Here is a 13,249-nt window from a genome sequence, read left to right on the forward strand (position 1 = left end):
TTCCAAATTACTCCCACTAATCACAGAGAACAATGGACTTGTACACTAAGAAGAATTTTCTGTGCCATTCCCTTCTACCCTGCTTATTTTTTCCAAGTCTTTCTTCTTCATATATTGATCACTGAACAGTAAAATGACTGCACTGCTTCTCTCCATATAATCCTAGGAACGTTAATTTGTTAGCTGAGTTTTCAATGGAAAATTTTAAACCAAAAAAATCATAATAAATCATGGTAAACAAACACACTTGGTTCCTGAAACAATTGACTCTGAATACAGAGTAACTAAATTGTACACAGATTGTTTTCTCAAAACTATAATGGATTTAGCTTCTCAGCAAAACCCCTCATTTAAATAGTGCTAAATTTTTAACAGGAAGCTGCATCATTTTTAGGTTATGTGCCATCATAGCTCACCTCTGAACAGTTGGCATGCCTTGCAATTTTCCTCCAAAGCACTTACATAGATTTATTAGGTTCTGATTAGATTCTCATTTGATTTATTAAAATTTTATAAACAAAAAGTCAAGGCAGAGGCTGATAGCTCCACTAATCCCAGATCATCACAGAACCTCTGAATTTGTACCGCATGCATTGCTGTACATTAATTATGTTTTTCTGTTTAGTGGACTTTTTGGCAATGAAGAGAAGCAGCACAATCATCTTCTAGGGTTTCTAGTTAAAATTTCTCTCTACAGTGGAGAACTATTTTTACTACTTCTTTCCTGTCTGTTACTACAGATTAAAAGGCAAATTGCCTCAATGAATGTCTAATGCCTCTGAATCACCAGCTAGCCCTATCCAGCTCTGTGTCCACAGTGATCATTTATGGAGGCAGACTCTGCAGGCCTACGTCCCTTACACAACAGGAATTACCTTTGTCCATCCCCTTCCATCCCCTTCACTAGGATAGAGTCAAAACAAGTTAAACCAATGAAAGGGCTTACATTTTTTAGTAACAATGGCCTGGCCCTATGCAAAAGTGGTTTAGACAAAAAGCAGTATCTTTAAAACTGGGGTTTTACTTACCAGGGATGGCATTGAAGGTATAGGTGAAGCGGCTGGTGACTGACCAGGAATGTTTAAGGAGTTAAATTTAGGAACAACAGCGACACTGACTCTCCTCCGAGGCATATTCTGTGAGAAACAACATTTTTTTTTCTATCACACAACATGATAGACTGAGGAACAATTCTCCAAATTAATAGGTGTGGCAAAGATGTAGGTTAATGTCCCTTGGGGGAAAGGGGAGTTGGAAGCAAAATTAAGATAAATGGCTGTTAGGGCTCTGGTTTTCCCCTAAATTTCCTCTAGTACTGTCTGGTATGGTAAGTGCTTCGTGTGAAATGAGGTGCTGTATAGGGATGCTACTCTTTTTCCCTCCACAATGAAAGCCCAATGGTGTAAGTCACACAACAGTTATGTTCTGAGTTGATATTGTCAGTTCTTATCAGAAGCTATTATTTTTGGTTAAATTAGATGTATAATGATACTGGGCAAAGTGCCAGTGTCACAATCACCAGAAAATAATGAAGTGACAAATGAAACTCTTCTCTTGCTATGTACCCATTATGATATACTGTACCCACTATGATATATTATTTCTAAACCTACAAATTATAATTTACAGAAACAAAAACATCCCTTCCCTCCAGAAAAGAACAGAGCCTTCTCCCCCACCCTTGAGTTATTAGATATCTAGCATCATGAGACATTGCTTACATTTCCCAAAGACCATGGAAATTCTTTATAAGATAAAAACATGCCAGCTGTACACAATATATTCTAGCTCAAGTACAGATTATATAAGTTTTTGCTGTCATTAGGTAAGGAGCCAAATGCTTCATCCTATGATGCACACCTAGTAAAATCTATGCTTCCAACTGACTACGAAATCCAAGCACCTATAGCATCTAACAGCATCATCTTAATGCACATCCAAACACTTCTAAGATTCTGTTCTAGATAAGTTTACAGCAAAGGAGTTAAACACAGATTTAGTAAATATATAGGAGGAGTCACCTACTACTCCATGATCCTGGTTTTAGGCAAAACCAACTATACCTATTCATTAATGACAGAGCTTTATCTAACATGCTCCTGAAAAACTATAGTGGAGAGTCTGCAGCCATGTTAGTGCATTCCAGTGTTTTGGTTTTTTTCTCCCCTCTTTATTATTTGGACTTGTACTTGTCCTTCTTAAATTTAATCTTTTTTTGGGACCTCTGTTTCAACTTATCCAGTTCTCGTTCTGAAATCCAGTCTTGCCCTCAGCATGCTCTGTGTTCTTTCTTGTGCAGCACTCAGAGGTGTCAGGAAGAAAGTAAACCTAAGGAACTACAGCCCAAGCAAATAAAAATATGAAAAGAAGTAGTAGAATGAATATAATGCCTCTGACCACCAAATTTCATACTGGTCACATTGAGACTTGGCCCTCTCAAATCACCAGTTGTTTTAGGAAGTTTTGTAATAAACTTGATCTCCAACACTTAGAAGCTTTACAGAAATGGAATGCTGGCCATGTAAAAGTTATTAATTGGTCAAGCCAAAACAATCTGAGATAGTCTCTCACTCTGAATGCTTTGTCAAACCAAACAAAACCTTTGATGCTAACTGAAAGATGAGTCTCACTTAAAAATAAGTGTTTACATCTCAGGTACTCTGAACATGATAATGGTATGATCATGGAATCCCAAATCATATAGTACGTTTTGATCCAATGTTCAGCTTCCTCACTAAGAAACTAGAATAAAGCACAGGACCTAAGCCATTCTCTGGAGCACAGGTATGTGGCCTGGAACACAATTACTCTTAAATAAATAGGTCCCTTTACTATTTATAGCTTCATACCAAGCATTATCATTATTGCACAGTCATACTTAATCATGTATCCAAAATTAAAAAGCACTTGCACTGAATTACATGAATAATATTTAGAATGTACCAGCACTACGTTTTGAACACAGCCTATAAAGTGAGTGTATGTAGACAAAAATTTCGCTACATAAAAATGTTCACTTCATTTTCTTTAGATTGTAGAAATACCTTTCCAACAGTAAGAGACATGGATCTAGATGAACGAGGTACTCCATCTTCTGCATAAAAACAGTAGATAAAGAACAGTCTTAGACTATATGAATATTGATAAATTATATTAATAGAGCCCTTGCTTGTATTTCAAACTCAGATATAGTATATTTATACAAGGTCTGTAGCGACTGCATATTCATCTGTCATACAGTTCTGGTCTCAATTACACCCGCAGAAGAAATTTGAAATAATTGCAAGAAATTGAAGCATTGCTATCATTACTGAGACCAGGCAATCTATATACAAGTTTTTGCAAAAGAAAATACTTGTATTTCAGTTTCCAGCAAACTAGGAAAGAAAAGGTTGCAAAAAGAAACAATATTTTTAATAATGAAACTTTGCCATCATCTGTCACTGAAAAGGCATTTGCATTAAAACTGTGCAAACAATGTGTATGTGCAAGAGGCCAATGAAAATGTCACTGGATCTCATCAGAATTTGGTAAGTGACAGTGATTTTAAATTACTGTACTATAGCATTAAGTATGGCTTATATGAAATATTTTAACTGTTTTATCTACAACTTTTTGAAATCTACTCCTGTAGATCAGAACTTCATGAACAGGTTTCCCAATACTTCACTTTTTTTAGCATTAATAGCACCAACACTTCTCTGTATAGAGGCAAGACAAACCCCTTAAATTTTATTTTTTTTTACCAGATGCACCATAGCTTCTGCTAGAATTCTGATTGGCAAGTTTCTTGAACTCCATTAGTTCAGCATGATCCTTTTCATACGTTCTTTTCAGATTTTCCACATACTGCATCATCACTTCTGTTGCCTTTGACATACGCTTCTCCTAAGGAAGAAAAGAGGGGAATGCTCAGGTAACCTTTACACCTCTCAAACAAATCATTTGCCTCTATGTGTATGGTCCTTGTCAGGGTTAAATTTGAAATACTGTTTCTTAAAGAAATATTGGTACCTCCATGACTGAAAATTCCTAAACTAATTAGAACACAAATGCATGTGCATTCATATATGTCCACAGAATATCATAATTTATTTTGTCATATATTTATACAGTCTTCCTGTTATTAGTTATGTGATATGCATACATTTGTTTTCAAACCCTCAAAGGTCTTAGTCACTGGCCTCAGTCTAGTTACTTCCATGGGCAGAGGGAACAGGGTACTGCTGTGTTATCATTTATACTTATACTCTATAGTTGTCTGACTCAGCTATTGCCAAAGGCAGGTGACTGAACTAGATGAGGTTTTGGGCCCAGAAAAGTCTTATTCGTGCTGCGCTGATTTTAAGTTTCTTGTGATGCAGCTAGAGTTCTGACTAATATAGATGCTCCTATTATACACATGTTGAATAGCTTCATGGGTAATCTTCTGTTTGAATTTCTATTTCCGGACTGAAATAGTGTCTTATCTGACACTACAATAAATGTCTTTCTTCTGTCAAAATGGCAAATCAAATTCAAAGGACTAATATAACCTCCACCTGTGGCTGAAAAAGAGAGTGAACACGTGCAGCCAGGATACATGTCAGACACGTGGATGTTCTTACCTGGCGAACGGCTCCAACCATCTCAGCACGACTAGATAGTCTAGCAGCCAAACGCCGCAGAACAGCAATATCCTCCAATAGTTTCTGGTAAGCTTCTCGGTGTTCATAGTGATGCCATAAGTGAGCTGAAGACTGAAGTGAAAATACATAAGCTTTATTGTCATGTCTTGTCACTTTTAGTTCAGATGAAGTAGCCTGAGCCACAGAAGTGGGGTAGCGATGCCGAGGCAGAACTACCCACGGACAGGTTAGCCCCAGAGGAGTGCCATCACTACCACCATAGATAACCTAGAGAGAGCTGCTGCTCTGGTTCAGAATGGTGCTTCACTGCACACTGCAGGTACACCTTTCAAGGAGTTAAAGAAGGCTAAGCACATTTGCAACACTTTACCTTTTGAAATTAATGATGAATCATGCCTCACTACCTGTGAACTTTACAAATTCAAAGTTTATTTGAACTAGTAATTACAGTGATTGCAGAAACACAAAGAACACTTTAATTTGCTGGGCACAAGGTGTTAAGGCGGCCATTGGTGTTCTTTCAGTTCCATGATACTTCACTTATTTGGAAAATAAGACATTACAGTCTCAAGAATTCCAAATGTAAAAGAGTAATAAAAAAATAATATGGCCTGTAAATCAAATGGCAATTGTAATTTCTTAACCATCTTTTGTCAGTCAATCCACACATTTATGCACTGGATTAATATCGTCACTTTGATAGCTCAGATTAACACTGAAAAGCATCAAAGCATATAACTTCCTTGGAATTAGTTACCAAATGCAAGAGTGAATTTAGATGTTTCATCAGCTAAAGCCTTAGTGAGCACCTCTTCACTGAATGAGTTTTCTGTTCACAGAAAAGTTTGATATGAGAAAACCCAATATAATTTAGTTCAGATTTACAGGGAGACTTTGTGATGCAGGATGATTCTTATATTCTTATAGTGCATTTTCAGGATGCACCGGTTTTGGCACTGAGGTTGTCTTAAGTAATTAATCACTGTGTTGCCATTCACACAATTCTCCCTCTGACCAGCTGCACTGGGCCCTAGTTCTCTGCAACCCCTCACTTGTATTACTGCAAGAGTAAGTCAATGCATTGAAATGATGTGTGAGAAGAATAACATCTCCTCCTCTTTTTCTCCCCGTCTTCAAAAGAAGGGAGTGATGTGCAGTAACTTTTTCAGTAGAGTCATTTGAGAAATTGCATTTGTAGTGCAAACCTTTGGTGTAGAAACACAGCCAAGCGACTGATGAATCTGGCACAATGACAACTGCAACAACAAAAATTTCTTAAACTTATTTATCACTGAAGCTAGTGTGAACTGCAGCCAAAATTTGACTGCAAGACTCAAGAAGGCATAAGGGAATCTGTTTGAGAAAAACATGGAGAGAATTTCAGATTTTTGGGGTTTTCTTGGCAACTGTAACTTGCTTATTTTCTTGAATGAATCTGAAGTTCATGTAAATCAGCTTTCTCCTGAAGTTGGGTTTTTGAATAAAATATCAATTATCACACGACTGATAAAAAATCATAAAGACTGGTAAAACTGTCATTGAGCCATATAACCTGTCCTACAGAAATGAAGACAACCTCCCACTGAGATTGGAACAAGACTAATATGATATAGATTCTACAGAAGCTGTCACTTCATTTAATTGCTTGTTGGTTTATTCCATTGTATAGAACAAAAGCTTTCATATGAATGGCAGTTTCCACTTTGTTACAAATTATGTTAAAAAGCTTGTAAAAGCCAGACTGTAGCTTGTGAACTGCATAAAAGAGGAAAAAAAGCTAATCACATCTGTCCCATGCTGGCAACATGGTTCTTAGTGCCTAATTAGGGATTCTTAGGAGAAATACATGTCAAATCTAACATACTAATTGTTTTCAGAGCTCTTATACACTAGCTGTAAAAACATGTATGTATACAAAATATTATAATAAATAAAACCCTGAGATTTAATAGGTTGTTTCTGCTTGCTCTTTAAGCAGAGAACAGAGGGCAGAGCTGCAAAACATTAAAATTTTTTTTTTACAAACAATTAATCTGGAAATGCAGATTTGAAATTCCAGATGAAAAGACGTAAATATCACAATCTTTTTTTAATTGTATCCTTTCTTACCTGATGATGTTCTTGATAAAGTAAGCGGAAGAATCATATATTCTCCTAACTATTTCTCAAAAGTACGGCAGCACCTCCTTGTAAAATGCAAATTGGGTCTACAGGTATTTCATTTAGCAGCATGGTAGCTAAGCATACCTGCCTGTTTTGCACAAAAATGATCACAGCACATAAGTTGACACATGTCAGAGATATGTTTGTCATTTCAGTTAGAAAATTCAGACAAAGCTGGCAAGAAGGACTGAAAACTATTGCTGATTAAAGAACAGCAGGGACAGCTGGAATGAAAGTATATTCAGGCCCATAACCTGATCCTGAGATTGAAGGTATTCCTTAAGTAATCCTTGCTGTTTCCTTTCCTATATAGCCTTTTATTATCTGCAGTTAAGAGGTCTTGCAATTCACAAATCTCAGGACTCAGGCTTCAGATCATTACAGTACCTCACCTAACTGGGAACCTCAAATTTACTGCTAAAGTAGGTCTTGCCAGGAGAGCACGGATCAGTGCTCAAATTGCAGTTCTGAACGCTCTTAGCTTTGTCATAGGCTTATTCCAAGAACTGAACAGCAAATGCATAGTATTTATTCCTGAAATCTGCTAGACGTAGTGCAATATCCTCTGTGCATTTCCAGCAATGGTGGCCTACTCTGGCAGAAAATGCTCTCTTGTGTAGACTGGTAGGCAGCTTACGGTAAGGAGCTTGAGCAGCAGAAAATGAAGTTTTGGGGCTGAATATACAATAGGTATAAGCAAGCATAGCCACATATATTTCAAATGTCTGTGCATTTTAATGTACACTATAGTTCAGAAAAAGAATTATTGTTGTTTTCTTACCGTAATGGCTGCTTTAAAGCTTTCCAGTTCCTTCTCAGCATTCTCTTCAGTAAGATTTCTCTCTCTCTCTGCTTGGTTAATTCTAGATTCCAAGGTGTAACTATCATTTCTAAAGGCCAAGGAAAGTTGTACAAATACATTCTGTTTGGATTTAAAAAAAGCATTTTAAAATAAGCCTCACAGTAATGTAATTTCCAATAACAACTTATGAATAAGGTATATGTTTAATAAAATTTAAGTGCTTAAGTAAGTATTGAAACAGAAAATTGAAAATATTTTTAAAATTCAATTGTTTCAAAAATCACTTCTCTTTACTTCCTCTAAAATATGAACAAATGTGTTACTGCCTCTTTTCCTGAATGTTTTTCTGGGAGATCAGTAGAGCAGAGACACCATGAAGGAAGTAGCCTACCAGAAGTACCAGAATCACAATGGATCTGTTTTCTAACTGGACTTCCTCCAAGGGTCCCCAAGGTTTTTAAACAGATAGTGAGTGCAGAGGAAATCCAGGGATGAGCTCACCATTGGCATTGTTTTACCTAAGGGATAAACACCTACCACTGAAGCCAGCAAAAGATTAAGCGCAAACATTTTTATTCTCTTGCACCATGCTTTTAAAGATTATTTCTTTCTTTACCAGATGCATTATTTCTTAGGGTTAATACTTTGCAAAGCACAAGGCACTGACAGTTCCATTAGATTGGAGCTATGTAAATGAAGATCTTTTTCTTGGCTGGTATGTGAAAAAAGGAAGAAACAAAGCTAGCAAACTAAAGAGCAACCTACAAAATAATTATTGGCTTGAACTGAAAAAGTAAAAATCATGTAAACTAACTGCAAGATATCATCAAAAACTGCCCCAAAGCTCTTATTGGCCAATACAAAATTGCAAATTAACTCATTTAGTTTCTAGTCTCATTTAATCTCCATTTAAGTATATGATAATGATTTCCAAAATGAATGTGTATTTTCTCACAAAGAACGCACAAACAAGTGTTTTGCTTATTCCTGCTCTAAAACATTTTACAGTTTATATTGCCTGGGACAATTGCCCGTATTTCATAAAATTGTTATTTTGATTGAGCTCTGTTTGTTTTTTTTCTGAGAAATATTTTTTGGGAAAAAAACCAAAACCATTACTTGGTTCTAATAACCACTCTTAGACTTACAGTAACCACTTAAAATTGAGGCATATGTCTAAAATAATGAGTTTAAGGACATACTTACCTCAACTTCTTTTTCAGTAAGTGGAGGGGAGCTAGAAATAAAAGCAAAAAATCCACATTTCAATGAGTTTTGTCTCTAAAACCAAAGTTATTGTAGTATTTAATTGAAAAGAACAACAGAAGGCATCCTCCCCTTAAGTATTTTATGGTTTCTTTTGATGAAACCAGTATTTAATTAGTTCAGTTGTACCTGTTATGGCTAAACCCCATGTGTTTTTTTAAAAGCAACACCACAGTATCACCTGAGTATTGGCAAAAACATACCAAAGTTTCTGGCAACGGCAAATACTCCTGTCTGCACTACATTGTGATAAATTGTGAGTACAAGAGCAAGACCGAATTTACCCTTTTGGAGCTGCAGGTGACTTAATATGTTGTATTTCAGTTTATTATCTTTACCCATTTTCCTTTTGTTAACAGTTGAAATCTCACGATGGTGATCATAGATGGTCAGAATTCAAAAGCCAGCTCACTGTATACTGAACTATCCTGTTCTGGTTGCTAACTTTGTTAGAAGTTAGCTAACAATGATTCTGACAAAATATATGTTTGAGTTTTACGAGTTTTCCACCACAAGAATGAATACTGACTGTATAAATTTCATAGAAATTTATTCAGTTTCATAGACTACTATAAAAGAAATGAGATAGACAACATTATATTGCAAGGTCTCACTTAAAGGCAGTCATCCCATGTGTTTGAATTTACAGGTTCTTATTCCCTGTACTTGTTCCAAAACATCAGAGATCCATTCAGTATTATGCAAGTCAATAGAGACAAGAAACATCTGAAAGAAATGACAGGAGTTGTATATACAAATTCTAGTGGATGCCAGTGATAGGAGTTGTGGCTGACATATCTATCATGCACTGTGCAGACATGATACTTTCAGAAAATGAAAATATTATCATAATATTCATTGCACTGTTAATCCCAAATATAGAAATCAATGCATCTGGCATCAATGAGCAGCACATTTTACTTGTTGGGTAGAATAATATTATAGTGACTAGAAGGGAGGCCAGTATGTCCCATGTGTTGGAAAAACATTTTGTGCCTAAAGTATTAGTATTCATATAATTTATTGTTATTCTAGGAGGAAGCCTACTAGAAGGAGTAGTCCTTCTAGAAGACAGTTCAGGCATCTGTATGGTAATATAACATAGCACAGAAGGATAAAATTAGTGTCTTTCCTTTAGCTGGGAACATTCTGAGAAATTTATCATAGGAATGAAAAGTTATGTGTGTATTTGTTCAATGCATTAAGCCAACTGATTACAGAATATTACGTGAAGAACAGAAGATCTGTATATTATCTGATTCTCAAAGCCAGTTTAGCATTTACCTATTTTGTACTTAGCTATGAAATTACATTTCTTTTCAGTATTTAATTACAATCAAGCAATGATCTCTTAGACTTTCTTCACCTCATTTTATATAAAATGTCATATATAACAGTTCATTTACAACAAATATTAAATACCTTATCTGCACAGAGAACACTTATTGACTGCTTCAAATGATTGAAGGACTCTGGTATTTATAGTATAAAAACACATGGGTGAATTTCGGCATAGTTTTGGCCAAATATGTTTGAAATTGTTTTAATGTCTAATTAAGCTTTTTTTTGTTATGGTTTTATTTCTCTCAAAGAAAAGGCTTATTCAGAAATATGGAAGAAGGTTAGCTTTATTCTAATGCAATACAAAATAAAACATGCTCAGTCTCTAAAGTTATCAGTGGTGCAAGGTATGCAAGGCATGTGGTGATAAATATTTAATTTGAGCTTTCTTCCCTATATTTCTTGGGTCAGAGCAAAATATTTTCTGAAGTTATGGACTTTCATATAATTTTAAGCATAAACCTCTCCCCAAACAGGAAAATTCCACTTAAATTCTGCCAAGCAAATGTTAAATTTGGATAGTAGTAAACTCAAATCAGAATGAAAATTGGTATTTCTAAAGGTGTGGACAAACACCTGGCAGGTATAGTCTATTATGACTCCACCTCAGAAGGGTATGGACCAGAGGATTCCCTTGCCTTAGTTACATTGCAGCATGCAACAACAGCTCTAGTTTCAAATGATCTCTTATATGGTGTTACCCTACACATCTATAACATGCAGACATACTATTTCAGATTGCATAACAGGGGCAGCAGAAACTCCTGAGCCATGGCAGATTTTAAGCAATCTGTTGATGAGTGACTACTTGCACAGCCCAAGATCAGGGAATTCACAAGCAAGTCCTTCAACTATGTTTGCGAAATAAACTCAATTTCCCTGAAAAATCATCACCTGCAGAAAAACTGCATAATTCTTATATGCCCAAATTTTACCATTGGAAAGCATTATCTGGCCTGATTTTTTTTTTTTGGGGGGGGGGGGGGGGGGCGGGGGGCGGGAAGAAATACTAACATTTTCAACATGAATTTATATCTGCAGCAGCAATTCTGGAAACCAGGAGTGGACGGACTGGTGGAAAAATCTGCATAAAATGTACTTGGACCTTGCAAGTTAGGTTTCAGACGTTTTATGTAGGACTTACAAACTAATTTTAAAAGTTGGCCAGTTACTGGAAGTTGGTGCACTCCCTGAAATTTTTCAGAAAATCTGTGTTGCACTTTTTAAGATGCAGCAATTTCTCTACTTATATGGATCCCCTATGAATGGAACTCCATAAAGGGAGGTCACTGTAAACCATGAGTGTGCCTTCCCCCGGATGATGTCTTTCTACTTCTAATGAGCTTTTACCTTCCTGGAAGTGATTTGTGCACTCGTAGTTTTCGCAGCAATACATCAGGAATGCTGGGCGTGACATCAGAGCTATTCTTTGTCTCTTCCTCTTCAGTGGGGGAAGGGAGAGGTGAAGGGCCTAAAGACATTTTAACATAAAAAAACTTTTTATGTTACTTGAAAAGTCATGCATTAACTATTAACAGTCAGCATCTCAGAGCCAAATAGGACCTCTTAGCCTAACTGTGTCCTTTTTAAAGTCAATGAGGCTTTCACCCTAACTCTACTGGGAGCAAAAGTGAACAACAAGAAAAGGTCCATCCCTTTGCGCAGACTGTTACTTCCTTTATGGCGTACGGTGATACATCACTCATCTCTCCTCTACTGCTAATGTAAAGATCCCCTGTCTTCCTATCAAGCAGTGACGACAAAAGTAATCAGTCATCCTTTATGTAGAAAGAGTGAAGTAATATGCACTCTGACAGTCTCTAATGACTGAAAAATAATTGTTGTATTAGTATTTTTCCTAGAATTCAAACTGAACCCAAATTCATTACTGGAACATCTAACCTAACATTTTGCATTGTGCTTTACCAGTACAGTTACATCATTTCTGGAATATTTTAGCTTAGATTTAGTAATAGAGTACTGTCATTTTCTAAGGCTTTAAATGCCACCTGCCAAGAAGAAGTCTTATATAATGTACTATACTACAGATTTTGTGCACCATTTACGGTGATGAATCTACAACATGCAATTGTTTGCACTGCATGTTCATTGAAACAGGACATAAAGGTTCTAATTACATTCTCTACTTCTGTCACTTTCATAAGGACCAAGATATGGCTCAAACTTTTTTTTTTAATTCATATTACTTAACTTTTTAATTTTATTTCATTTCATATATACTAATTCCCTTATGTCCTTCTATCTTGCCAGAATTTAATGAAGGACTCTCCTATAGGAAAGTCAGGTTCCCCAGTCTGAATCTCAGACTTGGGAATATATCTTTGTACAGCTCTCCTGTTCATTTGGCGTAACAAAATGATTCTCAGACTTGCAAAACAAATAATGTGAAAAAGCTCAGATTTTGTAAATGTGGAGAATGTTAACATGCAAAACAGAAAAGAATGGGAGATTTTCAAGCTACATTTTAGTTCTGTGCATTTCCTTTATATTTAAAAATTACAGTACTTACTTAAGAACACTCATGTGCATCCCCATAAAAAGCCAGCCTGACACCACAATGTCTCCAGATCTAACATGTCCCACTTATCTAAACTTCTGTAGATGCTAAGTTGTATTTACTCAGACGATCACAATAACTTGGCATTGATAGCAAAATATGATGGAGCCAGTAGATTTGAATCATAACAATAATAATGAAGTATCTGGCTACTTCCTATTGCTTAAGCAAAATTACTACTCCAGTTAAAAAGCACAGGGTGGCTTTTAGGACAATGTAAGGAAGTAAGACTCCCTAACAAATGAACTAAGGATTTGACCTTTCACTTGTTTTCCTTACTGAGGACATGGAGTTGACCTTTAATGTTCTGGCTATCATTTAGATAAGTTACTAGACTTTAAAAAGCTTGTGATGCTCATGAGATCTTGGTTGAAAAGCTGGATAAAATGCTTAGCTTTTCATAAAGTTTTCCTCAAAAGTTTCAAATTTGTCAAAATTATGTAACAGGCTGGTAAAATGGCAACTATTTTA

At 36.0% G+C, this 13,249-nt stretch overlaps 1 protein-coding gene across 4 annotated transcripts in view; it reads right to left on the reverse strand.

Moving 5' to 3' along the window:
* IRAG1 (inositol 1,4,5-triphosphate receptor associated 1) overlaps window positions 1–13,249 on the reverse strand; it is a 116,807-nt gene that overhangs the window by 8,719 nt on the left and 94,839 nt on the right. For all 4 annotated transcript variants that reach the window (XM_074842043.1, XM_074842042.1, XM_074842041.1 and 1 more), the window contains 7 exons: window positions 11,551–11,671; window positions 8,800–8,830; window positions 7,573–7,713; window positions 4,608–4,739; window positions 3,747–3,888; window positions 3,045–3,094; window positions 1,029–1,136 (listed from right to left, as the gene is read on the reverse strand). In XM_074842043.1, the coding sequence (XP_074698144.1) occupies window positions 1,029–1,136; window positions 3,045–3,094; window positions 3,747–3,888; window positions 4,608–4,739; window positions 7,573–7,713; window positions 8,800–8,830; window positions 11,551–11,671 (725 nt within the window). The remainder of the gene's footprint in view (window positions 1–1,028; window positions 1,137–3,044; window positions 3,095–3,746; window positions 3,889–4,607; window positions 4,740–7,572; window positions 7,714–8,799; window positions 8,831–11,550; window positions 11,672–13,249) is intronic.

Source organism: Strix aluco, chromosome 16, assembly GCF_031877795.1.
Source record: "Strix aluco isolate bStrAlu1 chromosome 16, bStrAlu1.hap1, whole genome shotgun sequence".
Taxonomy (NCBI): domain Eukaryota; kingdom Metazoa; phylum Chordata; class Aves; order Strigiformes; family Strigidae; genus Strix; species Strix aluco.